This window comes from Sinocyclocheilus anshuiensis, unplaced genomic scaffold (genome assembly GCF_001515605.1).
Source record: "Sinocyclocheilus anshuiensis isolate Anshui unplaced genomic scaffold, SAMN03320099.WGS_v1.1 scaffold553, whole genome shotgun sequence".
NCBI lineage: Eukaryota > Metazoa > Chordata > Actinopteri > Cypriniformes > Cyprinidae > Sinocyclocheilus > Sinocyclocheilus anshuiensis.
This window is the reverse complement of record NW_015539821.1, coordinates 2427340-2454526: the sequence shown is the minus strand read 5'-3', so window position 1 is coordinate 2454526 and position 27187 is coordinate 2427340. Positions and strand designations below refer to the sequence as shown.

Here is a 27187-nt window from a genome sequence, read left to right as displayed (position 1 = left end):
CTCACATTATCAACACCTCTCTTCACACTGCTACATTTCCCACAGCATTTAAGCCCCACTGCTTAAGAAACCCTCTCTAAATCCAGCACTTTTAGAAAACTACAGACCGGTATCCCTTCTTCTGTTCATTGCAAAGACACTTGAGAGAGTTGTGTTCAACCAACTCTCTATGTTTCTTGCACAGAACAACCTCCTGGACAGCAACCAATCTGGCTTCAAAAGCGGCCACTCAACTGAGACTGCACTGCTCTCTGTTACTGAAGCCCTGAGACTGACAAGAGTGGCTTCCAAATCCTCAGTACTCATCTTGCTGGATCTGTCCGCTGCTTTTGACACTGTTAACCACCAGATCCTCCTGTCCACCCTCATGAAGATGGGTGTCTCAGGAACCGCACTCCAGTGGTTCAAGTCTTACCTCTCCGGTAGGTCCTTCAGGGTGTCTTGGAGGGGTGAGGTTTCTAAGTCACAACTTGCTACTGGGGTTCCTCAAGGCTCAGTGCTTGGAACACTTCTCTTCTCCATCTACATGTCATCTTTAGGATCTGTCATTCAGAAGCATGGCTTTTCCTATCATTGCTTTGCTGATGACACTCAACTCTACTTCTCATTCCAACCAGATGATCCGACAGTAGCTGTTCACATTGCAGCCTGTATGACAGGCATTTCTGGCTGGATGAAGGTTCATCACCTTCAACTCAACCTTGCTAAGACAGAACTGCTCGTGGTCTCAGCCAACCCAGCACTTCATCACAACCTCTCTATACAGATAGGTTCATCAACCATAACTCCTTCCAGGAAAGCCAGGAACCTTGGGAGTTATGATGGATGATCGGTTAAGCTTCACAGACCATATTGCTACAACGGCCCGGTCCTGCAGGTTTGCCTTATACAACAATAGGAAGATTAGACCCTTCCTAACAGAGCAGACCACACAACTCCTTGTCCAAGCTCTTGTTCTCTCCAGACTGGACTATTGTAATGCTCTCTTGGCGGGCCTTCCTGCATGTACTATCAAGCCTCTGCAACTGATCCAGAATGCAGCAGCCAGAGTGGTCTTCAATGAGCTGAAGAAAGCTCATGTCACACCTCTCTTCATCAGCTTGCACTGGCTGCCAATAGCCACTCTCATCAAATTAAAGGTACTGATGCTTGCCTACAAGACAACCACTGGCGCTGCACCAATATCTAAACTCGCTAGTTCAGACCTACGCGCCCTCCAGAAGCTTGCGTTCTGCAAATGAACGATGCCTCGTGGTGCCATCCCAAAGAGGCACAAAATCACTCTCACAGACCTTTTCCTGGACTGTCTCCAGCTGGTGGAACGACCTGCCTATCTCAATCCGAGCAGCTGAGTCTTTCAAAAAACATCTAAAGACACATCTTTTTCGCCATCACCTGACCAATTAATACTAGCACTTACCTATTCTATTCTATTCTATTCTATTCTATTCTATTCATTTTGGTCTAATTTATTTATATAAAAAAAAAATCATTGCTATGTGCACAGTGCTAGACTAACTGAAACTTGTCACAGCACTTGTATATTGTTGCTCTCTCGTTGGTCTGTTTGCTTCTAATTTGTAAGTCGCTTTGGATAAAAGCGTCTGCCAAATGACTAAATGTAAATGTAAAAAGATGTTTCGTTTTGTATTTGGATCAATAGTTCCTTTACAATTTTTCAACAGCAATGCACTGCTAAATCTTTAGTGCCATTGCAAGAGTTGTAAGTTGTTGTTCAACAACGTTGAAAGACAATGTTGTTCTTGCGGTCTGCCGATTCACGAACGATAACACTTGAGCTGATTCTTTTTAGTGAATCAAAAACATTCAGGGCGACCAGAGTAGTCCGATTCCAGAAAAAATGAATAAGGAATGCCGGTTCTTTTGACAGTTAGTTTAACCATATTCACTTACTGAACTTTAAGTTTTCATTATTGTGATGCTCTGAATCGAAATGAAGAATGCTTTGTGTCCATGTCATTATTTGTCTGTGCATACAAAGAATACTCTGAAAAGATATACAGTGGATGTACAGGCACACACTTACACTCACTCACACGGATCCCTGCATCATTCAAAGAGACAGAGATCATGATCCCATTTAGCTGAATGTGTGGGCTGTCTTCAGCCACCAGACATCTCTCAGAGTCAGACACGTTACTGATGAGGCTGTGAAGGGCTAAAGATACAGAGCACCTTGTGAGTCCTCTGCCTTATTAACTGTCAGTTAGAGTGAGCCATTTTATGAATATGAGCAGAAAAATACAGTATAACAGCCAGGAAAGTAGTCTTAAAAGAATAGTGCGCCCAAAAAATATAATTCTGTCGTCATTTACTCACTGTCATATTGTTCCAAATGCATGTGCTGTTATTTTCCCCATGTAATAGAAAAATAGACATTTTTGTATAGGCAGTTCTTTTAGTCCACGTAGCCTGTTAAGATACAAATGGGACCTAAAATCCATGCTTATACGATATATTGTAAGGTTTTAGAAGACTCAGAATATGGTCGCTTAGTAGGCTTATAAATATGAAACATTTTAATGAAACATATATAATAAGACTGCTGTTTTTTAACTAATCAATTCAACGCCTCATTCATAACGCATAAAATATGCTACATTTGTCGCCACTTACTGGGGTAAATATGTAATATGAAGAAATGGTCACTGAATAAATCTTTTTGGTGAGCTGATTCAAAAGTCACTGGGATGAATCAAACTCCTGACCACTAATGGCAAAACAAAAATCTTATTTGTGATGAGTAATAATAACAGATTTTTCATTTCTAAGTAAACTATTGGGCCTACTATAAAGCAGATTATAATGCAAACCATGCAGGGAAGTTGAAGCAGTTGAAATGGGTGAACATCGGTGGTATAATGGCCACCGAGTGTGAGAGTGGGTGTCTGTATGATTCTATGTAGGAGGAGCTCAGCTTCGCCTGAAGATGTTGGTAAAAGATGGATCGGGAGATGAGGCAATTTTCCAGCTGAGAGGAACAGAGAGGAGCTCAAATCCCCAGAGAAAGAACAGACAATTCATCACAACACAGTGGAACAGGTTTTGTAGTGTTTGCAGAGACTTAATTCAGTCTGAGAAACAAATGAATCTTATAGAGACCTAGTCAATACCTTGATAACAATGATTATTGTACACCACTTCAATACATTAAAGAACACACCAACAGATGGTAGTGTTTATCTGAAACTTAAATCGATAGATCAGGTTTAATAAAGTGTTTATGCTGGTTGGCCTAGTTCTGTCACTGACCCCTACTGTTTGAGTCAAAGAAAGAGGATTTAAAAACAGGTCAATGTACAAATCCTTTGAGTTTATACTCAATTATAAGGTGAAGTGTGAGACTTCTGTGGTGTCTTTATATTAAAGTGCAAAAAGTCATGCCAAATGAGTCATTATTGTGGTACAGATAAATAAATACATGTTTATGATCTGGCCGCTTTAACGTTTAAACTGGGATAGGAGAAAATATTTTAATATCCAAAAATTACACATTTCAACTTTAAGAATAAGCCAAATGAGTAAAGTAAATGAGTCAAACCAGTTACAATTTCTATAAATCTGATAAAGCAACATAATTATAAGAATGAACATAATTATTTGCTGTATATAATCAACTAAGGATAATAGATAAATAATAGTCACCCTACTCATCTAAAAGCTGCAAGTCAATTCCCAATTATTTACTGAAGATTTATTATATAGATTCATCTGACATGCACAGACTTGCACAAATGCATCTTCTCCTCCTTTTACTCCAATTGCACACTGTTCTGCCAGTTAAACCACATATAGAGTTTTTTCACTATTTTGTCTGCACTGCATTGTATATATGTATCCTCCACTGTATTTGTTGTAAATGTATATAATGTGTCCAGTAAATTAAGTCTTCGTCTGTGTGGTCTGATCCTTCTATGTTGAGCAGAATCCAAATGTGACCAGAACCAATTTTAACTTAGATTCTGTTCTCAACAAACTTTGAAAATAGTGCTCCACCTCACCTGAAAATTGTTGTTTTAAAATAACTGCAAAACCTTAGTCATAATCCTACATGAGCATGTCATGTGACCCAAGTTTGATGTTACAGTTATAAGATCACTTTCTTTGTTAATATAAAGCTAATTGTGTATCAGCACTTGCATGGTTTCCCTCCATTCCCAAAAATCCTGTGACCTAAAAGGAAAATATGGGGGGAACCAGAAGTGCACAGTTTGGTTTGACACATATTGTACCTGCTCAAGGACATTCTGTATCCTACACTGCTTGATACTCTTCACCGGATATGCAGCAGCAGTCCAGGTCACCTACCAAGAAGTTAAGCTGAGCACACTCAAAAGCAGCTTACTGTCTTTATCAGATCATCTGTGTTTATGTGCTTGTCGGCAAACCAAAATACCCAAAGAAAGTCACCCTCTTTACGGCCTTCCCATTTTCCATAGTATTCCAGCCTTATATGCGTTTCGTGCCTAAAAGCATAACATTATGATGTAAAACCAGGCAGTTATGTGGCTTATCTATGAAAAGACCTCCTTGTTTTTAACATATCATGTTAATGATTACTATGAGATATTTAATATACATCACTTTTTTTTTCAAAAATTGTCCATATGGTGTAACTCACCAGACCTACTATTCAGATCACTGCCATGTGCCATGCACGACAAACACCATGTGAATGCAATAATCACATAATTCGTTGCTGATCTTAGTGGATAAGACAAACCTCCCACAGAGCTCCCAGAATGCCCTGCTCTTTGATCTCAGCAAATGACTGGACAATAGAAATCAAATGACTGGGCAATAGAAATATTTTTACAATGAAACAAGCTTTATTCACAATAACAATTTCTACACACCAAACACTGTCCTAGAGTAAAGTCAACTTTTCTTACAAGAAATTAAATTGTATTTTTACAAAAAGAAAATTAAATTTTTGTTAATAATTCTACACTATTTACACATAATTAGAATGTTTTTGTAAGAAATTACAAAAAATTACAGGTTTGAGCACAGAGTTTCAGTCTCTGGCCTGGGACGTTTCATGGAACAATTGTGCGGATGTAAAAGCACAGGAGCTCCCAGTGGGAATGCAGAAGTCACAGGTCAGGGTTTAGCTGCCAGTCTTAAGCTGTCTCCTCAACTCCAGGGGCCTTCCTCGAGCATCCCCTCACCCTGGACCTGGTTATCCCTCTGTACCATAGCACATATTGGGGCCTCATTTGTTGCTAGTCTCCTAAACTTGCAAAATCAGTCTCTTCTTTTAGCGCTCATGAAATCATGTGTTATCTGATGCTGAACACAGCAGTATACTCATCATCAGATGGGTCACAAAAATATATTTAAATTTTTTTACACCCTTTCCCAAATCACAACCTCGGTACTTCAAAAAAATAACGTTTATTTTTATAAAGCATTATTTTAAGATAAAACAAAACATCTAACTTGTCCACAAGGGTGGAAAGACACCTGTCTAGCTTCTCATGGAATTTGAAAGGTGATTTAAAAAGTGTTTTCTTTTCATTTGCCATACCTGTCACATGACAAATAGTGATGTTTAATCCTAATAAATAGAAGTACTCACTGAGGCCAGTTTCCATATTTATATCTTTCACACTATTCCAAATCCCTGACTAGCCATTCTTGAATGTCATGGTTGAATGTCAACTCAAATATGAAATAAAACAAAATATGACTATAAAATTGTTTAGAGTTTGTGTAGCCAAGTACAAAGTCAGAGGGGAGAGCAAAGCTGGCAAAATTACATTATATTTATATTTAAAGCCACTCTTTACAAGCCAATCATTTGGATATTAATGGTTTTTTTTTTGTTATTTCACCATAATATGGGTTTCTAATATACCAATTTAATTAAAGAAAAGTATCTGACTGACAAAGGTTTGCATTAAGATTTTTTCTTCACCAGTTCCTCATTAATTGGCTTTGTCTACACTTTGTGTAGTGTGAGTGATATAGTTACAGTTTTAGGCTGTGTCACACAGCTCTCTACCTCAGATAGGTGTGGCCAAAGTTTGATGGGCGGGGTTCGCTCAGCTCACAGTAGCAACAGTCTCTTCATTTGCCCCCTCGTCCACTTGATTGCCTTTGCCCATGGCCTTCATTTTAGCCATGATGTCAGTGAAGGTCTCTTTGACAGTTTTCTCCAGGATCCAGCCCTCGCTCTCACTCTCAGGGTCTTCTGGGTTGGCCAGCATGGACAGAGAGGTGTTTACATATTGAAGTCCAATCATTACAGCAATCTACAGCAAAACATGAAATATATGAGTTAGATAGTATATTCGTATGAGGTGTATCTAAATATGAGGTGTAGAGAAATAAGTAAACTTTTTTTTTTTTTTTGCATTGTGACACATTCTCATTATCATTCCTGTAATGTGTTTTGTTGGTTTACTTTCATATACAATATTTCTATTAACCTCAGTGCCCATAATTCTCCTTACTGTAATTTTACTCTGACAGTACAAAAAAGTTATTATATATATTGTAGATTTTTATGACAGTAATAAAAACTGATTGAAATGTTTTTTAATTTAAATCACCATAAATTAAATTCAAATATTATATTACAAATATTATCATTATGTATAAATTATGCACCCCCCACTATAAACATATATAAATCTCCAGTTAGTGATGTGAAATCACCTTTTCCAAGAAAGCAAGATTTAGCCCCACCCCACAGATTACAACCTTTGATCCCTGTGAATCTTCAGTGTCACCACACTCTCTTCTAATCGCCACCACACCTAGCTCAAGGTCTTGTTGTTGCTACCACTTGCCATAAGCCTGGCAGTTTTTGTTCTAATCAATGCTTTTAAATGATTTCCATCAATACTCAAATTTACATGCAAACACTGCAAAATGTTTTTAATGGCTAACTAAAAATGTGTTTCATGCATCGTCCAAATTAACTATTTTAATTAAATTATTATATTTTTTTTTTTAAACAAATATGAGATAAAATATATTATAAGTATTGTTTACTTTTTGAATCAGCTCACCAAAGTTAAATCAGTTTAAAAAAAGTTCCTTAAACTAACATCTGCTGATTCCTGTGTCATCTAGTTTAATTTATCCCAGAAGATCAATCAATATTTCAGTATTACTACAAGGTAGTCAAACAGTGTATTACATTTAATAATAACCAAGCAAGTTAGATGTTTTCCATGATAGTGCCATGTTAGGTGATTGTTTGAGGGGACGAGGCTCCTGTCCTGTCATGGTATGATGATTACACCTCTAACCAGCCTTCACTTTTACACCCTTTTGGGATAGTCTGATTAAAAGGACAGGGTTTAAATCACCGCTCAAATCTATAGCCAAAACAATGTGTAGCTTATTAGGGGCAGACAACAAAACACCTCGTACTGGCAGTTTATAAGATTAAGTGTCTGAACTGAACAAAACGCACCTTAAATACTGATCAGAGATCGGTTTGACCTTTATATCACATTCCATTAAGATTAGAGGAACGTAATTTAAGTGATTAAAGTCTGATCCTGGATCAGCACATTACGATATTCCAACGCTAAACATCTTACTTGCAAGAGGGTGACAATCAGCACAAGTATCCCAATAATGTTCATCATTCCACCATAGTAGGACACTAGAGCGTCTCGGCAGCCACGTTTCCAGATGTTTAGCTCTTCGGTGTAGTGGTCATAGCTGTAGTGAGCCGAGTTGTTGGTTATTTGCTGTTGGATGCAGGGCCGTGGAGAGCTAGGGTTGCAGCAGCTGAAGGGAACTCCATCCATTAGGTATTTTCCATCCACATTGCTGCTGATTCGGCTAAAGACAAAAAGTTTTGCAAATATGCTTTCGTTTATCACTTCGGTATTTCTCATGTTCAATTTCAGAATGCATATGACAGAAGTAGGACTCAAATGTACAGTAAATTAAAAACAACATTTACAAGATTATCAAATGCACTGTGAATGTTTCATTTGACATTAATTATAATTTCGAAATAAAATTAATTATATGTGACCCTGGACCACAAAACCAGTCTTAACTCGCTGGGGTATCTTTGTAGCAATAGCCAAAAATACATTGTATGGGTCAAAATTTTTTTATGCCAAAAATCATTAGGACATTAAGTAAAGATCATGTTCCATGACGATATTTTCAAACAATTCTGTGTTTTTCTGTCAATATGGGGTGCTGTGTGTACATTAATGAGGAAAAAAAATTAACTTAAATGATTTTAGCAAATGGCTGCAATATAACAAAGAGTGAAAAATTGAAGGGGGTCTGAATACTTTCCGTACCCACTGTATGTGCATTTCTCAGCCAAAATTTGTGTAAAAAAAAAAAAAAATGGCAACATTCTTTTTTTAGTTTAAAAACTGCGAGTGCTCACTAAAAATAAGCAACTTCCAAATTTTATTTAATTCAATTTAGCTCATTTAAGTCACTTTAGAAAACTTTTAATTGACTTTACAGGTTAGGTGTTAAACATCAAAAGTCATTAAAAACCTGTTTGATATTAATGCACAAGTGTTCGGCTAGTAACTTCAATGTCTATTCCAAGCCAATCTACCAGGTATTCAACTGATTGAAAGGGACAATAAGCTCTGAGGGCAAGAAAATGTGATCCAAGAAGATTAGCGACAAAATCTAAACTGGCTAACATTCCTGATACCACTTACACGGCAAATTGACCCCTGTAAATCACCCAGTGCCTACCCTCACTTTAAATTTGCTAAATGATTTAGTAAAAATGTCATTATAAAAACTTCAACAACAAACTACTTCATTTAAAAGTGCTGAACGAAATGAATTGAAAAGAACCGAAAGGAAACAATGTTTACATTTAAGGGTGACATCATCCAACCATTTAGAAACAAAAAGACACTCACTCTTTGACTTCCTTAGAGCTGAAGTCCAGGTAACGGTTGCTCACCCACTGGATCTCGAACCAATCTTTATAGTTGTTGTTGCCACAGCAGCGGAACTCCATCTGCATGAGATCCAGAGTTCTCTTCATGTAGCAGCGTCCGGGTGTATCGGTGTCCTTGTAGTACTTCATTCCATTTTTCAGGCCCTCAGCAAGTGTGAACTCTAGAGGAATGCGCGTGGCAAAACACATCACCGCTGTGACAATGAGGAGGAAGTTGAAGAACAAACAACAAATGAGAAAGGGCTTCAAAATGGACTTCCATTTCACAAACTTAGTGGAGCCGAGCGAGTCGTAGCAGATTTTGCCCCCACAGGCATTGAGACAACATGCCAAAAGACCCACACCAATTAGAATGTTGGGTACAAAATGACTCTCATTGTTGTCCATAAGTTCACTTCTCTTGCGCAGTTCAATTTTAAAGAAAAGGCCCATGCTGAAGACCAGCACGCCAGCCATAATGGAAAACCAGTACATGAGCCATAGCATCTGGGCCAGCTTCACCCGTTTCTTCAGGTCAAACTTTACCTTCATAAGAGCCATGTTGAACAACTAGTTAAAGTCTGAAATTAAAGTACAAAAAAGTCTTTTCAGAGTTTGGTGATCTCCAAAGAGAGCTGTGCAATGTAGTTTACAGAAGTGGAATGTTGAAAGTACATTCAAGGCGCAATGTGAAATCCATTCCAGTAAAGCGAGAAATTGTTAGCTACTTTCATGATGATCTTCGCACCCATAATAGTCCAACTCAGGTTCTTCTAAAGGTAAACGCCAATGTAATACATTATCTTCACAATCCTAAAAATGGATTTTCATCTCAATAATTAAAACAGCAGTGTCCTCAGGTACTGACGCAAATAGTGGTGTCCCGCTATCTGCAAAGGGAGGACAAAAGCCAAGGATCCACATGATTAAACACAAAGTTACTGTACGTCATCCTAAACCCAGCTAATCACCCTCATCCCATTTACAGAAATCCTTGGCCAGTCGATGAGCCTATCTGTAAGCTGCTGCCGTGGTGTGTGATTGGCTTGATTGGTCACATGGTATGACTAGCATAACAACAGAGACACCAAAAACCAGGAGGCAAAGACGTAAGACCAGTACACTTCCACTTCCAGGGTCTTTGAGTTCGTGACAGACACACCACTGTTGATCCAGAGAATCTCTACATTTTTCAGTTAAAATATTCATGGAACTGATGATAGTCAAGAACCCTAACACTTTACAATTTGTTACCATTAGTTAATGCATTCGCTAACATGAACTAAGTATGAGGAATATAATTCTACAACGTTTATTAATCTTTGTTAATGTTAGTTAATAAAACACAATTATTCATGTTAGTTCATAGTGCATAAACTAACATTAAAAGATTTGAAAATAATTTTTTTAGCGGTTGAAATTAACATTAAGATTAATAAATTCTAAGAAGTCTAGAAGTATTGTTAGCAATGTAAGCATGTTAACTAATTTAGTCAAATGAGACCTTATTGTTTAATTTTACCCACAAAACAATAATAGTCAAAACAATTACTAGCTTACAGAACTTCATATTCAGATAATGATTGTACTTTGTTAGTTTGTACTTTGATAGTTGCATTATGCACTATAATACAGTATCCGAATATAACAGGCCACTTCTTACAATTAGTATTAACTGTTATCATTTTAAAATATTAAATGTAAACCCCCTATCTACAGTATATTATTTCGCACATAATACACAAAAGAAGCACCAGCATTAAGATAGTGTATCTGTATAGCATTTTTCCACAAAGCGTTTATGTTGAAAGATAGAAAACTCAAAAATTTGTTTCCGAACCAAACTTCAGGTTAATCTGAATCTATGAATAAATGTCTGAACAATAGTAACAGAATTAAAAGGATATTTCACCCAAAAAAGAAAATTCTGTTATCGTTCACTTTAACCTCAGTGTCATTCCAAACCTGAATTACTTTTTTCTTCTTCAAAACACAAAATATACACAAAGATATTTTGAAAAATGTTGGTAACCAAATAGTTGTATTATATTATATTGAATTCCATTGCATGAACAAAAAACAATGAGACAATTCTACAAACATCTTCTTTAATGTTCCACAGAAGAAAGTAAGTCTGCAGGTTTGGAATGACATGAGGGCGAGTAAACGATTACATTTTTTGTGTGTCAATTATCCCTTTATCAATGATTTTATTGTGATTATAGTTATTAAATGCATAGACTTGGCAAGTGAATCACAAATAAACACAAATGTGATCAAATTAGACTTTATAATTTTCTTATACAGCATTCAATTAATTGCATTCATCGTTATTAATTTTATTATTAATTTTAATTTAATTATCAATTCATTTGTAAGTGAGGAATTCTAGAACATTCGATGTTTACTGCATCTCAATTTTAGCGTCATATTGACACAATAATGTAATCAGATCATAATTTTAAGGATGTCCCACAACATCCCAACTACATATTCTCTCAGTCTCAGGAATGACACTCCAGTTGGGTGAAGGTGTGCCAGCAGCAAGCCAATTGAAATCATCCACTTCTCTCCAATTATTTCTGTTCGGATCAAGTCCAGCTACTTTGAAATGATCATGAATTCCTGGATAAGTCCACGGGAATGGGGCAAACCGGACCCCATGACAGTCCTCTATAATTGCCCGGCTGGTCACATGGATATATATCAGAGTGGCAGTGGTGTTATGGGTGCGCAGCTGCTGGCAGGGGAATACTAAAGTGCTGTCAGTGCACTGGTCTACGAAAACAGAGCTGGACACTGGCCCGCAGAGGATCTCGCAGCCGCGGACGTTCTTGATGTGCACAGTGCTCGGACAGCCATAAAGTCTGACTTTACAGTTTGTCAGATGAGATAACAGAACATCTCGTTGCTGGATCTCCTCAGCTTGCTTGATTAAGACTTGACTGTCAGCATTAGAGAATCCACACTGATTTACAGAGACAGCAGCATCCACCACTACAGTACCACCCACATCAGATTCAGATGTATCTGTTGTTTGTTGAACCGGTGCAGGCTGCTTACTTGCTCCGGTGTTCCTGGACCTAAAGGCGAATTTCTTTTTAGGCAACAGCTCATCTCTTTTCTCAGCAAGAGAGCTCTGGAGCTTCTGCATGGATGCCTGCGCCTGTCTTATTTCATACTGCGTCAGAAACCTCATGCTGTCATTGAGGAACTTCTGGAGCTGTTGAATTTTCAAAGTGATCTCTTCCAGTGAGTTTGCGGATTTGTCGCGGTCATTATGGTTACATATGGAGAGCATCTCCTCGACTGCGGTCTTCTCATCGTTAAAGGTGGACGTGAAGAAATCGCTCTTTTCTTCCGTTACGGTCTGGCTCTCCTTGACGTTTCTCCGGCGCTCTGCCTCCTCCAGCCTCGCTTGATCCCTTCGTAATACGCGTTCGGGAACTTTGATAGCTGAATTTGATTCTCCGTCATCACTCCCCACATTAACGTCCACTCCAAGAGCTGCCATGTTGCTTCTCAAAACAGGCGTGGTGAACGAGCATTGATCATGTGACGACACGTCTAAGTGTGCTTATCGACGACTGGACTAAGAATCAGTACCGTTAGTAACGCGGCGTTCTATTGGCGCATTAAATGTTCACGTTCATAATAAACTGATGACTGTTTTCCCAAACATAATGTAGATAGAGGAAAATTGTTTAGACTTTGTTCAGACATTGATGCTAAACTTTCTTCTGTCATATTTATATTTAATTAATAAATGAATAATGATCATTGATGTGAGATTTATTATTTACAACATGTTTAAAAAAACAATTGTTGATTTATTTATTTTAGAATTTAGAAGTTTGCAACACGGCCTCATGACTGTAGAGAAAACTAAACTGTTAGTTGTTTTATTTGTACAATTTGCCAACTGTATTATTATTATTAATATTATAATATCCCTTGCAGTTTATTGATTTGCTTTTGAATTTTGTACATGGTCATATGTGTGCATTGTAAATAAAAATCAAACCAGCATGGTTATTATTAGTTTTGAATTTCAATTTCTATTTAATTTACTTTTACATCTCTTTATGTATTCCAGTTTACTTATTTGTCATATTAGTTTTAGTACTTAAAAAATAGTATTCAGTCACTAAAAAATAACTTATCTTAATTTTAATTCGTTTTGAAGTGATGAAAATGCTTGTTAATAAATTTTAGTCGGTTTTAATTTTTGTTTTTAATGTTTTAATTTAGTTTTCGTTACTGATAACATTGAAAGGCTCGCTGGGGCAACAATCACCTATATTTGGCATAATCATATACAGTTTATACACATAAAGCGATCAGAAGGATCCAGTGATGTTTTGTTTATTATATTTGCTTCGGGTTCACACTTGTGGGTGATGTGTGGTCTCAGCACACAAAGGTGTGGTCGTTAAGGATTCTCCGCCCCCTGTCGATTGTTACAAACATCATTTTTATTCACTTATTCATGTCAGACATTTAGAGTGATTATAATCAAAACAGCAGCTTTAACTTGTATTTTGCAGAAGAAGCCTTCTCAATAGTAAACAGCGAGTTTAGGAAACCCCTTTTCTTTCAAGTAAAGAGCCCTATGGAGTGTAGTGCACTATGTAGTGATGCTGCCTTCTGCTGGAGCCGCACTGCTCCACCGGCCCGTGCAGAGATGGCGAGGAAACCCCGTGGACACGGCACTGCTTTTTCATGACGGTGAGTTTCCCCTTTGAGTGTATTATAATTTTGTGATAAAAATTTCAAGGAAAAAACACACACTTCCTCCCTTCCTTCGGGGAGGGAAGAGCAAGCGTGGAGAGAGAAAAATCTATCTGAGACTGAGCAGCAAGGACAGTGAGGGAAAATATATATGAGTGGGAGAGGGAGAAAGAAGAAGAAGGAGGAGGAGGAGGAGGAGGGGGAGCAAATTAAAAGTTGCCAAATGGAGATATTGGGTTTCAAGAGGAGTGAGACAGGAGTAAGGGTTTGCCTCTTATTCAAGTCGTCTTTGTGTGATGCAAATTCAAATAAATATTTATGCTTCGCCAACGATCTGTTCTCCGCTCGGTTTTTGCTCGACGAATGCAGCCGTTTCTTAATAGGTAACGTTAGGGGAAGCGTCCACAACGTCAAGAAGGCCATCAACAACTCGGAGCACGAAGAATGCTTAGGACTCGCCTGATGATCCGCTTTTACCCCCTTCACAAAACCTACGACATCCGTGCCAGTATTAGCCGAGCCGTCCGATGCCGAATACGCGTTTCTTCGTGCCGCCCGTCCTGCTTGCGCTCCCCGGCTGTCACAGATGCACAAATACGCCTCTAGAAGAGCATTTTCGAGCCGTGCGACTAAACTAGCCTCTCCAGCCTCGGTCTATTTATGGACAAAGTCCCTGTGTGTTTCTAGCTGGTACTTTCAGCGAGATTAAGGCGGGTTTGGTGCGTCCTGCCCTTGCGCCATGGAGAGCCTTTTCAGTCCTCCCTGCCACCGTTTGACAAGTGAATCTGTAAAATGCGTCGCCTTGCTTCAACAGGGTTTTACTGTGTATTTTGAGGGGTTGCTGGTTTCCTACGTGTCTGTTTTCCGCCCCTTTGACTTAACAGGCAAAGAGGATAGATAGGGGTTTTTTTGTTAGAGGAAGAAAAAAATTATTCATCTCCTCCCTCATTTGGCTTGCTAAATTGACTTCAGCCTTAACGAATACTAATGTATCTCTCATATTCAGTACGTCGTTTAGTTTATAAAAACCTTAATTGCATGCATATGCACGAATTTAAAAAAATAAAAACATTTTGAAGTTGTTTATCCAGGACATGTAAAAGGGCCGGATTAATCTGTCATACTTTTTTCTTCTTCCAGATCGCACTACACGGATAATGCAAGCTTAGTCTTGCTAGTTAGAAAATGTTACAATTTTTGAATGTGAATAGCATATATAAAATATTAATATTGAGACGTTATTACTTATAATCATTCGAATCCATTTATAACCTTCAGACTGTTCGATCCTCGAGTTTCGTTTTCTGTTCTTGTGTGTATGCTGTTTAATTATTAAATAAAGGGTAGCATTCGCAATTGTGGACTTCTGCAAGTTCATTAAGCTGTTTTTAACAGCGCGTAGTTGTTTGTTTTGAAACAAAAGCGCAAAAATGTGTCAATCGAATGCTGTTCAAACATGTAATCAATATGGGGAAAAAACACACACACAACGAATTTCATTCCCTCACTAGTCTTGACCATAAAATGTGTTCTAAAACATTAACAGAAGCTTGTTAAGTGTGAGTGAACAATCAAACTGGCCAAACATGTTTCACCCATCCCCCACGTCGCTTCCTTTGTCACATTTCCTCACATGAATTTTCAAGCTGTTCACTTTCCTATGGCTACTTTACAAAAATATGATCTGAAACTACAGTCGAGCAGCATTTTACCACTGCACAAGCACTCTGCGTCATAATGTCTTTTGTCTGTCGGTTGTGGCGAGCAGTGGCGCAGTTTCAATCACCAGCCGCCATTTTAAAGTGTGTAGCTGCAGCAAAGAGTACAGCCATTCTTTCTGTCACACAGTCGACTTGTGTATTTTTAAACATAGCCATCATATTCGTGTTTAAATAAAACGGCAATGTATATTACACAGTTTTACTGTTCAAACATTACTGTTTCATGTGTTTGGTGCAATGTCAAACAGTTTATTACTGTTTAATACACGGATATAATGTGTTATTTTTTGTTTTATATATCTTTTTCTCTGGAAATAGAATGATGTCTGAATGCCACTTCATAAACACTAGTTTGACATTTTTAGTTATTAATTCATTTGAGTTTGTCCCACATTTGTGTATTTACATTGCTAACATGGAGTTATTTCAACAGCCATTGCCCATAGTTTGGCCTATTAATATATCTAATTTATTATTGTACCTGAATTTAATATTATACATTAAGGCTTAACCTATGCTTGAAATTACAAACTATACCTGAGAATGTTCATTGACAAACTGGGGTCCCTGACAGATTACAGGGATTTGATTTTGTTTTAGAACATTATACACATTTAATACACATTATACATTTATTGGATCCTTCAGGTGTTTTCAGGAGCAAGTTCATACAAATTATATTTCAGCATAGTAAAAGTCAGGGCCGAGTTAAAATGTAAGGAACCTGTACTTTGTTGAGTCCATTGAAAAATCTATAAATCTGTAATTACTGTGTTACAGGTGTAATGGATGATGAAGACGACCGCCGTCTTCTGGATTTTATAGGGTAAGCAGCTTTAGATAATTTGATTATTATAGTTTAAAGAGCTACCGACACAAACCGTTTTATTTCATGAACTGTTTTATTTCAACAGAGATGTGCAAGCATTGAATGAGTATCTTCATGGTTCAAATAGTAAATCTGTAAGTATGCTTAGAATATATGACATTTGTGTTTTATATTGAAAGGTTATTGACAACTTTCAAATTTGACATTCAAACAGATTGGAGAAGATGATGTGACTAATGCAGCATTTGGGTCGGCCAGTTCATTCTTCACCAGTGACACAGTGAGTATAGTCAAAGTCCTTATCAAGGAATGTCAGCTCACATGGTGGCCATATTTGAAGTGACCCTGGGCAACTATTTTGGGCATAAAGACCAGCTCCTATCTACTTGAGTGGGAACTTCTTTTCAAACTCACATTTAAATAACATATATTAAATGATAAACGAAAATCTGATATGAATTGCCCATAGATGTTGTTTCTTATGCTCAAGAATGGGATTTAGAAAGAGCATCTAAACAACAACTGGTTTTCTACTCAGGGTGGCTCCAACGAAGGACTCAAAGATGACCACAATCATTTGGGAGAGTTTGGGGAGGCTGATGGAAGCAGTCTTCCGTTCATCGAGGATGACCTCGACAGTGGAACCTCACCAGATGGGGTCGATCTTGGGGGCGAGGACCAACCCTTTGACATCCTTCAGAAGTCATTGCTGGAAGCAGATATTACAGAGCAGACATTGGCTCAAGAAGCCCTTTTGGACTCCCAGCCATCTCTCATTCCCACAGCTACCGCCTTCCCTCAGCAGCTGGTCTCTGGAGGGTTTGGAGGTGTCGCAGGTCCTGGTGTGGTGGCACCATTGGCACAACCTCAGGCTTTTATACAGCAGGTTCCCCAACTACCCATACCAAATGGCCCAGCTGGACACATCCAGGTAGTGGGGTCCTTCAATGGCAGTGCCTCCTCCATGATGACTATCAACAGTTTGGAACAGTCTCAGATCTTGTTGAGACCGAGCGGAAATGTAGTGACAAACAACAGCGGGCAAGGTACCATGTTCGCCCCTTCGGCAGCTGGTCAGGTGTCAATGTCCTTCAATAAAGGGACGATACCTCTTCAGAATTTTATCATCCAGAGAGGCCCTATGCAACAGACATTGATTAGACCCATTCAGCCTAAACCCTTACAGACAGGGGGACAAACTCTATACAATATCAGCAACATTGGGCTTCAACCCAGCACCACCACTACTGCGAATTTAGTCAGTAGCCCCTACACAGCCAGCGGCTCTCCTCAGTCTGCTCAACAGGTGAAAGTGGTCAATCCAGCCAGCAGCATTGTAATGCATTCACCTCTGGGGCAACAAGCTCAACCACAGTCCCAATCCAATCTGTCTCAAGGGCAGTTTTTGCTACCCACTTCTATTTCCCTCACCCCTGGTACGACTGTTCATGGCTTCCAGGCTGTGAATGGGCAGGTGTTACAAACAAACACTCAAGTGGGCGACCAGTCGTCAATGAGCACTACCACCTACTCCATCCTCACCAATCAGAACACAACAGTACAGCTTATCGCTGGGCAGAACTTTTCAACTGGAGGCCAGCTGATAGTCAATCAAGGTTCACCGACACCTGTTGTGCAGATGTCTCAAAGGCCTGGTGCCACGGCCAAAGTTTGGACTGCCAGCGCTTCGCCTAACCAAACCCCTGTACAGACATCACAGGCTTCAGGCCACCTCACCATGGTCAGTTCTGGCATCCAAGGCCCACAGGTTTGTCAACAGTTATCTGTGACCCCAGGACAGCACCTCCTAATGCCCGTGGCCCAGAACATTCCAGCTACTTCTGGTGTTCAGGAGTTTCAAGTCTCTTTAAACCAGGTGAAACATATTTGGATCAACTGATCTACCTATACTTTTTTTATTGCGACTTTGCTTGCCTTTGTTTTTAATGTGATTGTTTCATCACATTTGAATGTTTCTTCAATTTCATAGGACACCACAACAGCAACACAAAGAGGGCAAACACAATTAGTTAATCTCCTTGGTACCAAAAGTAAGACTCCTTTGAAATATTTTGGTGTTTCTGTCAGTGACCAGTTTGAATGAAAACTTCTTATTTATTTATTTATGCATTAATTTATTCATTCCTACATACATATATACACTATCATACAAAAGAGTGGGGTCAGTAAAATTTTGTAATGTTTTTGAAGCATAAATCTTTTATTCTCACCAAGGCTGCATTCATTTGATTAAAAATAGAATAGTACAGTAAAAACTACTATTAATTGTTTTCTATTTTAATACATTTTTTAATGTAATTTATTCCGGTGATGGCAAAGCTGAATTTTCAGCAGCCATTACTCCAGTGTTTAGTGTCACATGATCCCTCAGAAATCATTCTAATAAGCTGATTTGATGCTCAGGAATCATTTCTTATTATTATCATTGTTAAAACAATTGTACTGCTTAATATTTTTGTGGAAAAAAATGTCCTCTCTTGCATCGGTAAAGTTTTTTTTCTTTATTTTATTAAATCTTAGCTGTGAAAACACTCACTCCTGTCAGTCAGGAATTGCTTCTCACACCGAAGCGACCTGCAACTCAACAACTTACTCGAGGAGAAATGTGAGTGCCCAAATTGTACTCTGCACCTGTTACAGTTGGTGACGTCAACAAATAGTAAAAAATAATGATTGTAACACTGGGTCTTATTTTACAGGGTTCTCCAGCAGTTAAGACGAGATCACATTGGAGTCATGTCTTCAGAGCGGACGCCCTTCACTTCATTTAATGATGTAATTGACAGATTACTGCCCTATCATGTTTTCCAAGGCTCACCACCACGAGATGAAGATTTCACCAAAGGTGCATTTTCAACATTTCCTCAACATATTTAATATTTAACCACAGATAAGTATTGACTGAATATGACCTAGTTTCTGATGGCCATTTTTAACTTTACAGTTGATGAGGAGTTTGAGGCAGTTGCTGTACAAGTGTTAAGCAGAACGCAGGCCATGGTGAACAAATACAGGCGCTTACTCATGGTGGAGTCAGAGGTGGGTGTAGAACACAGCACTTTAAATGATGTACAAAAGACCTCTTAGAATTATTTGTAGGTAATTACTCTAATATTATTCCCATTAATGCAAAACTGATCACTGCTTACTGCTCTTTCAGAGGTCCAGCCCTTCATCAGAAATGGTGATGATTGACAGGACTTTTAATCAAGAGGAACGGGGCAACTTGACCCAAGACAAACGAATGATATTAGTGGATCCAGGTAAGCCATTTTCACTGTCTGTCATTGCTAAGTTGAAACATTTTAACCTAAGTTGAAACATTTCTCAGATATTGTGTTTAAAACCATGTTGATGTAAAGTAAATTCACAATGTTTCCAATTCGTTTTAGTTTGGTTAAATAAAGTTAGTAGAATTTGGAAATAAAATGTATTTTTGGAGTTTGGTATTCACTCATACTTTTTTTGTGATCAACTTAAAAAATGTTTTTTAATATGTGCACATCAGTTTTGTTATGCAAAGTAACATGTATAATTATATACAATTGCCAAAGCCCTAGAGAGCATATATTAATAAATTCAACCAAACTTTAAAAACATTTTTGTGCTTGATTGGCTGTATGTTTGTAATGTTTCGTTACATCGCTCTCTCAGATGGCTTTCTGGAAGACTTCTGCTGTGGCACTAAACTGAAGATCCAAAGTGCAGAAGTTTTGACCCCAGCCGCCCATGAGGGCAATCCCAGTGTAATGGAGACATCCCCAAGGCATTCCATAAGTCACACCGGAAGAGATGGGCAGGGTATGAACAGCCACAGAGAACCTGCTTATAGGACAGAACCTCAACAACAAGGAATGGAGGAACACAGAAGAACTCCCATCAAGTGCATCCTGGATCTAAAAAAAAAGAAATCCATCAACCTAATCAGCAGCAACAGTCAACATGCACACTACCCTACATCTCCAAGCCAATCACAGCATAGCTCCGCCCAAGGCTACCCTTTGAACCTGGTGCAGGGTCATGAACAGCAACATCTCTCAGATCATAGTCACGCCCCATTGGCTGACACTGACTCTGTGCTTGAGGCTGCCGTGAATAGCATCTTAGAATGTTAGACAGTGCCATATTTATGTTTGTTAGTTGTTCCATGTTAATCTCATTTCATTTCATGCCATGTGTGTGCAAGCTGAACTCCACGGCACGTGTGAACAGATGTACATTGGCATTATTGGGGGTTAAAATGCACACAACGGCTCTGATGATGTCGAGGAACAGGAAGGTGAATCTGGTGATGGTGATACTCTAATACTGTGCCTGTTGTCCTAGAGAAGTTTACATAAGTAAGCCTTTTTGACAGTGCTTCACAGGATACACTTGTAATCACACACACACACACATAAATACATGCACACATACACACACAATCAAGTAGTAAGTAAGTGTCATGTTTGAAATGTCATGACTAGACATTGATATTTGTAGTTTATCGGTCAATATCAGACACTTAGTCTAATAGTCTGTCTGCACTTAAGGTTGTATGGTTGTCTCAACACTTATGTTGTATCATTGCAGTAGACTTTGACCAAGTGATGCACATGAACACACCTGCGCGTTGAATTGTTTTTGAGCATTGGTTGTGCTCTTTTTTTTTGGTTTACTTTTTTGTTGTACCTTACAGGTATGTGATCTCTCCACAGAGACAAAACTCACTTGTGTGGTTTTGTGCAGGGGAAAGTTAAGTCCTCAGATTGAGGGTACAATGTTACATTATGTTTATCTATTTTTGTTTAATTCTTTTTTTTTTTTTTTAATGATGCATAATACATTTTTTTTTTTTTTTGTAAACTCTGTGCTGCTCCCTGCCTGGAGAAAGTATGTGCTGTTTTGTATCTTAAGTTAGTGTCTCAAAGAATTTGCATGGGTGAATCTCATAAAAACACATTTCGACCCAAAATGAAAGGAAGTAATAATAAGTCATATTTAGCAAAACGAAATTAAAACCATTTTTAGGATCAGTAATATGTTAGTTTTTTTGCATTGTGATTGCAATTTTTTAATGATAATTAAGCAAATTTTACCTCAAATTTTTATTGTTGTATTTACATTTGAATTTTTATTATTGTCATCAAATTCATATTACATATTTTGAAAAAAAAAAAACTTTTTCTTTTTTAATAAAGTATGGTATATATTTTAATAAGCGTGAATTAAAGACAGTGCAACAATACCGTTATGTATAAGTACATTATAATTGAAATGTATCTTCGTTTTTTTCTCACATTATCATATATTGCTACTTTAATTATAATGAAAATATGTTTTGTTGCATTAATGAAAATTGGTTTTAAATGTGTTTATAGTCATGCAATAATGTCACAATACAACAAAAAACAAATATAATTTCTTATTTCTTTCCTTTGATTTGAGATTTCTGTGAGATTCACCCACATAGATGTTGTTTGAAACTTTTCATTTTCCCTCATGCGTTGAGTCCCCTGCTGGTCAGGCTGTGGTCTTAGCGGTCGGTTTGCAGTTTCTGCCTCTGGTGGCAGCTCCTATTTGCACATGTGGACATGACCTTGTTCTTGACAGATAGCCATGCTCACAGCTCTTACAGCCCCTTTGCAGATCACTTTTCTCATATGAGTTTTAAAGTGGTGAAAGCAGCAGTAGTGCCGTCACAGCATATCAGGTTTTCATTCCCTAACGAGTTGCATTAGGAGATGGCTGTTAACTGAGATAATGTAGTTTGGTTGAAGGAGGACAGGCCCACATTTCAACAACCAGTTTTGAGAAATTATTCCTGAAGAGGAGACTGTTAGCATTCAGTTGTATTTTGTAGGATAGAACATATATTAACTGTGCCATTACAAGGCTTGTGAGATTCAATGATGGGAATACGACCAAGACAATGTCAAAAAACTGACCAGAGCAGAGAAACTGCAGTGTGTGGACATTTTCACAAGTCTGCATTTCCATTAGCATCCATTCCAGAGCTGAAGGGAAGGTTGCTTTATTTCCATCTATACATGTCATCCCATTGTTTTTGCATCATTAACACTAAACTCCACTGTCTTTCCCAGCAGTTCAACCAAAAATGACAAACAGAAAAAAAGTGAAATATTCTTCTCTCTGATCTGAGCTCTAGCGGTCGGTATTAGAGAGCATTCTGAAAGACCTTCACTTCGAAGGGCTTCGTTGCCTTAGGAGAGAGCGAGTGAAAACAAGTTTAAATAGTCTATCATTTGTTTTTACTGCTTTTTGTTGTGCGAGTATGGCCTTCAGTTATCGTAATACCCCGTTTTATTTTCTGCATCACCCAAAACTTGATTTGTAATGTTTGTATTACAAAAAAGAAAAACATGAAACACAAAATATTTATACTTTTTGTAAAGAAAAAGAATGTAAAACAAAAAGTTATTTTTATTATGTTAGGTATGTGTTCACGTCATACTGTATGTGGTCAGTTCATGATTTGTTGTTTTTGTGAGTGTTCATTACAACAGCAAAGATAAATATTAAATTCATTTTGAATACAGCTAATATTTTGTAATGTCTTCATTTTTGATGAATTATGGATATTTATATATTTTTCATATAAGTTAGCAAATTAAAGGATGATCATGTAAACAAATAAATGAAATATATGACAAGTCTTACAAAGAAAACCCAACAGTGTTGAACAATATTGTGTAATTTATTAGATCTTAGTCCACTACTCGGTTACACAAAAACTGCACACTTGTTAGAACAATTTTTCAAATTATATAAATATAAGTTTAGCTTAACATTCTCTTTCTTTGTGAATAAATGAATATTTAAAAATATAATAAGATAACTCGATTATCCATGCTTCCAGAAAATACTAACACATTCTAACAAAAATACAGCAAACCTCATATTGCAGTGAACTACTAGTTGCTGGTGTTATAATATTGTCCTATTAATTATTAATCTTATTGTGCCCTCATGGCCCTGAACACAAAGCTGCTGCTTCTCCAAAGTGTGCTACAATTATGAAGACCATCAAACGTCCTTAATGGTACTTTCTCCAGCGTTCTTTCTCTATAAAACAGCATAAAACAAGACATTTTATTTATGCGTGTCAATGATTATGGGATGATGACATTAATTCAGACTCACTGAGATATGGGTAGTTCCATATGTAACACAGGACACAGTATCCAGTCAACAGCATGGATATCCCACCGATTCCTCCTCTACGAACATCAATATACTTCCTGTAGTACCACTGCCATCCTGATCACATACAACCAAGAAACTCAAAAACACTCGACCGAATGCTATGTTATGTTGTATTATGATTGTTAAGGAACAAACCTTGCTTCAACATGGTTACAATCTCTCTGGGTGACACAGGAGTTCGAGCGCCAAGCCAGACACTAAGTTCATTCAACCTGACATCTCCAAGTTTCCGCTGCACTACAGGCACTGCAAGGAAAACAATCTCTTTTTGTTTAGGATTGGTATGAGAAATTGGACATGTCATGAAAACTGGTGTGGAAGCACAATGAGGATGAGGGACTTGAATTAAATTAAAGATTTACATGAAAGAATGAATCAAAAATTGCAATAGGAGGAATAAGGAGAGAAACTGTTTCACATATAATATTTTTAATACCTCCAGCCAAGTTGATAAAAGTGTAGCTCATTCACTTTCAGCTTGATATCTCAGAAACTGAAGACTGTGCATAATAATTATATGGTACCCAAATGTAAACCTATGATAATGAAATGTTGTTTACAATAGCTGTTGTTTATATGCAATTAGCTGTCTAATAATCTCACCAAAAATGATTTGATACAGTGATAGTCCAAAATAGACAGTCTTTCATGTTCTCATAATGGTAGAATGAAAACTAGCTTGCCAATCATGGAAAAAAAGATAAAACTTTCTGAAGCGTACAACTTTTTTTAATTGGTCAGATCCCATTTCTCTCTGTAATTTTCAGGATTTCATGCTTTGTTTGTGTTATGCAACTATCTTTAGCATCTATAGCACACTTACCCAAATGTCATCTTAAAAAATAAAGCACTTTTTGTGTGATACTTTTGATATGTGTTAAAAAAGTGACAAAGGCAGTACAGTACTTGTGTTTTGTAATACTGTTCAATTTGATCTTAACAGAAAATGCTTGTGAGAAGTGCACTGTTGCTATGGCTACCGAACTCAACTTTTTTTTGCGAGTGTATTTAGTGTACTCTGACTCAAGGTGTGTTCACATTTAACATTGTTCTGCAGATTTTGCAGGAGAAATGGTCATTTCTATGGGAATCACCGTTCCTGAGAATTTCACATGAGGGTGAAAGACTTCCCAATGCAGATTTCGCAACATGTTCAATCTGGTCAAGTGGATTCGGCGCATTGACCAACAGAAAGCTGCTTGGTCTGAAAAGGAGTTGTGTGAGCTGTGCTTTATGCATCGTGATAATGAAGCGTTTACTATTAAATGAAATGCTGAAATACTCAAAAAGTTAACTCTCAGAGTCAGAGCAACTCTGGTGAAAAAAGTGAATGTGTTCATGTCCTCATGTAGTGAGACGGCAGATGCTGAAAACACCAGGGGCGTCACATGTGCTTGAGTATGTGTAGTAGATGAAAGAACATGCAGACTTGATGTTTCAATAGCAGTCTTTTAGTGGTTTAATATTCACAGACACTAGCCCATATCTTCTTAATATGACTTCGATAAGTGTACAGCCCTACTTTTGATTTGCTCATTAAAACTTGGACAAATTCCGTGACATTCCATGCTATTCTGTTTTTTATTACTGTATTCCACATCATCAGAGCCCCTAGGCATATAGTTTGCTATGTAAAAATAATACATAGCTAACCTTTTGTTTTCACTCCTTTTAGGGGAGTTCAAGCTTTAATTAGTCCCATAAGTCAAAGTTGAAAAAAATAGATACAAATATTAAAGTGCTTACTCTTTTTTTCAAAGGCATTGCCTATTTACTTAAAATCCATTACATAAATAACCAAAGATCACATAAACCATGCATTACCTTCACTTTGGGCCGCTGGTCCAGCAGACTGATCCTTAATCCAAATGCATTCATTAGCATAGCTGCCTAAAGGTTCTGTGGAGAACTGTGTTCTTTTGCAAGTAGTCACTATCTCTGGACTCCATGATAGAATTCTGATGCCTTGCAATCTTGAATTTAGGATGTCTTCTGTGGGTTGATGAATGAAGGTTTCAGTTAAAGTGGGTGAGGTTGGAATGGCAACCTTGGTAACTGCTGTTTCGGGTTTGTTTGATTGTTGCACAATAGAAATCGCATTGGTCTCCAAAGAAGAATCTTCAGATGTTTCCATAGTAGGATAAGGCACAAACATATAAGACCTCTTGTAATACAAACTGTCATTGATGTGCTCCCACACAGAAGTCTTGGATAAAAAGAAAGTATGAGCTTTATGCTCTTTTGCACTTGATACTAGATCACAATCCTTGTTCTGACTGTTCAGTCTTTCAAGCTCCTCCAAGAAGTTAACTTTGAGTTTTGGTTTTTCATGTTGCACACTGCAATTTTTAAGAATTGCTGGAACAAATCCAGGGGTATTGATTTTACTCTTGGTGATGGACAAGTGCTCTGATAATGGTGCCATCTCTAGTTTCTTTTTGCCTTTAGTACCTTTTCCATTACTTTGAGATGTTCCCTGTTTTGGTCTTTTGGAGATCTCACAAAAGCTTTTATCTCCTTCGTTGTTGGATAATGAGGTAGAGTTGCTTGGCTTCTTTGAGACTGTCACTAACAACTGTAATCTCTCAAGTTCCTTCTGTCTTTTAGTAAGCCATGTGCTTTTAGGCCTCTCCGTGTTCCGAGTCTGAGCTGATGGGACTTTGACCTCAGTAGTTGTGTGAAGACTGTCTGCATTGTGAATATCATCTTTCCTTCTTCCTTTGGAGGTTAGTGTCTCATCAAATATGACATTATTTATTTCTGTTGTTGCTGTCTTTTTATAGATCTTCTGTCTGGAAATGGTTGCACTCAATCCTTTGGGTGCTTGAATGCTTTTCTTGGGTTGTACAACTGGTGCCATTTTACAGTGAGAGAGGTGGGTTTTCAGCCTCTTGAAGGGCTTTCCACAATATGGACATTCTTCTAAATGGAAAAAAAATCAATGAATGGTCAGATGTTACAGGACTGGACCAAAAGGATTAAGATCAAGGCTGCTTGGAGAAGCACTTGAATATTTTCCCGCATAACTCTCAGAAGAAACATCTTAAAGACCTGATGAAATTGCTTTATGAGCCATTTTCTGTGTTGTGTGGTATAATTCCTTTATCTGTTAAACAGCTATAGATTTGAAATATCTGTATAACTGCTAAAAGGTAATTTAGTCAACTTTCAGTAGTACACCAGGTGGCCTTAAATCTCCAATTTTGATTTTAAGTAATCTTAAAAGCAACAAATAAGGCATGAGATACTAAAATGGACAAATCATCGATCAGATACGTAGATTTGATACTTACCTACACTCATACTTTATCATTCCACTGCCATCTTTCTATGAAAGAGGTAAAGATCTTCTCTGTGTCTTTTAAAGACATTATTAAATTCTGAATTGGGAACGTTTCTAAAGCAGCCACACATAAACAAGTTATAAAAAACTCCGATGCATTTTTATGTAGCTCTTGCGGATATGTGTTAAATAACGGTTAAACATTAAGTTAAATATTAAGTAAAATAACGGACTCTGCGGTAAGTGACGGAGCGCTAGCGGACATGCTGGACTGTTTTGAGTTACGAAAGACCCCGTTAGCCGTCTTTATCAGTGCCTGTGTGTAAGTACTGCATGTATGCACCATTGATCAAGTCATTCCCGCGAAAGCAATTAAACAATCTTTTTTGAACGTCAGGAGCGACTTGCTATACATTCGAAATTGAATTTCATTTTTTAATGAAGCATCGTTTGAAGCATAGTTCACAGATAGTGTTTCC

At 37.7% G+C, this 27187-nt stretch overlaps 4 protein-coding genes across 6 annotated transcripts; 1 reads left to right on the top strand and 3 right to left on the bottom strand.

The window, feature by feature from the left end:
- Positions 1-4993: 4993 nt before the first annotated feature.
- LOC107684088 (peripherin-2-like) lies at positions 4994-9831 on the bottom strand. The gene is made up of 3 exons (XM_016480261.1): positions 8898-9831; positions 7581-7827; positions 4994-6278 (listed from the first exon to the last, which is right to left on the bottom strand). The coding sequence occupies exons 1-3, from the start codon at positions 9476-9478 to the stop codon at positions 6069-6071; spliced, it is 1038 nt and encodes a 345-aa protein (XP_016335747.1). The 5' UTR covers positions 9479-9831; the 3' UTR covers positions 4994-6068.
- Positions 9832-11057: 1226 nt separating this feature from the next.
- On the bottom strand, positions 11058-12531 carry LOC107684155 (tubulin-specific chaperone C-like). The gene has a single exon (XM_016480367.1). The coding sequence runs from the start codon at positions 12429-12431 to the stop codon at positions 11379-11381; it is 1053 nt and encodes a 350-aa protein (XP_016335853.1). The 5' UTR covers positions 12432-12531; the 3' UTR covers positions 11058-11378.
- An 839-nt stretch (positions 12532-13370) lies between these two features.
- LOC107684087 (GLTSCR1-like protein) lies at positions 13371-21246 on the top strand. Of its 2 annotated transcripts, none has more exons than XM_016480259.1 (11): positions 13371-13645; positions 16150-16195; positions 16284-16332; positions 16413-16478; positions 16737-18074; positions 18189-18249; positions 18740-18824; positions 18919-19064; positions 19164-19258; positions 19380-19482; positions 19874-21246. In XM_016480259.1, the coding sequence occupies exons 1-11, from the start codon at positions 13555-13557 to the stop codon at positions 20332-20334; spliced, it is 2541 nt and encodes an 846-aa protein (XP_016335745.1). In that variant the 5' UTR covers positions 13371-13554; the 3' UTR covers positions 20335-21246. The 2 variants fall into 2 exon arrangements, with proteins under 2 accessions (XP_016335745.1, XP_016335746.1); XM_016480260.1 differs by having other exon boundaries at positions 13615-13907.
- A 1794-nt stretch (positions 21247-23040) lies between these two features.
- On the bottom strand, positions 23041-26967 carry LOC107684086 (uncharacterized). 2 transcript variants are annotated; one of them, XM_016480258.1, is made up of 5 exons: positions 26719-26967; positions 25250-26347; positions 23561-23671; positions 23363-23479; positions 23041-23284 (listed from the first exon to the last, which is right to left on the bottom strand). In XM_016480258.1, the coding sequence occupies exons 1-5, from the start codon at positions 26726-26728 to the stop codon at positions 23256-23258; spliced, it is 1365 nt and encodes a 454-aa protein (XP_016335744.1). In that variant the 5' UTR covers positions 26729-26967; the 3' UTR covers positions 23041-23255. The 2 variants fall into 2 exon arrangements, with proteins under 2 accessions (XP_016335744.1, XP_016335743.1); XM_016480257.1 differs by having other exon boundaries at positions 23041-23479.
- Between the last annotated feature and the right edge of the window lie 220 nt (positions 26968-27187).

Excerpts from the sequence above, each read along its gene's own strand:
- LOC107684088 (XM_016480261.1), bottom strand. The coding sequence starts at position 9,478 with ATGGCTCTTATGAAGGTAAAGTTTGACCTGAAGAAACGGGTGAAGCTG. Across the intron at positions 7,828-8,897 it reads AGCTCTAAGGAAGTCAAAGA|CCGAATCAGCAGCAATGTGG; the intron begins GTGAGTGTCTTT and ends TTTTGTCTTTAG. Across the intron at positions 6,279-7,580 it reads TGATTGTCACCCTCTTGCAA|ATTGCTGTAATGATTGGACT; the intron begins GTAAGATGTTTA and ends GTTTTGCTGTAG.
- LOC107684155 (XM_016480367.1), bottom strand. The coding sequence starts at position 12,431 with ATGGCAGCTCTTGGAGTGGACGTTAATGTGGGGAGTGATGACGGAGAA.
- LOC107684087 (XM_016480259.1), top strand. The coding sequence starts at position 13,555 with ATGCTGCCTTCTGCTGGAGCCGCACTGCTCCACCGGCCCGTGCAGAGA. Across the intron at positions 18,250-18,739 it reads TAATCTCCTTGGTACCAAAA|CTGTGAAAACACTCACTCCT; the intron begins GTAAGACTCCTT and ends ATTAAATCTTAG. Across the intron at positions 19,483-19,873 it reads AATGATATTAGTGGATCCAG|ATGGCTTTCTGGAAGACTTC; the intron begins GTAAGCCATTTT and ends TCGCTCTCTCAG.
- LOC107684086 (XM_016480257.1), bottom strand. Across the intron at positions 23,672-25,249 it reads ACCAGCGGCCCAAAGTGAAG|TGCCTGTAGTGCAGCGGAAA; the intron begins GTAATGCATGGT and ends TTTTCCTTGCAG. Across the intron at positions 23,480-23,560 it reads TGTAACCATGTTGAAGCAAG|GATGGCAGTGGTACTACAGG; the intron begins GTTTGTTCCTTA and ends GTATGTGATCAG.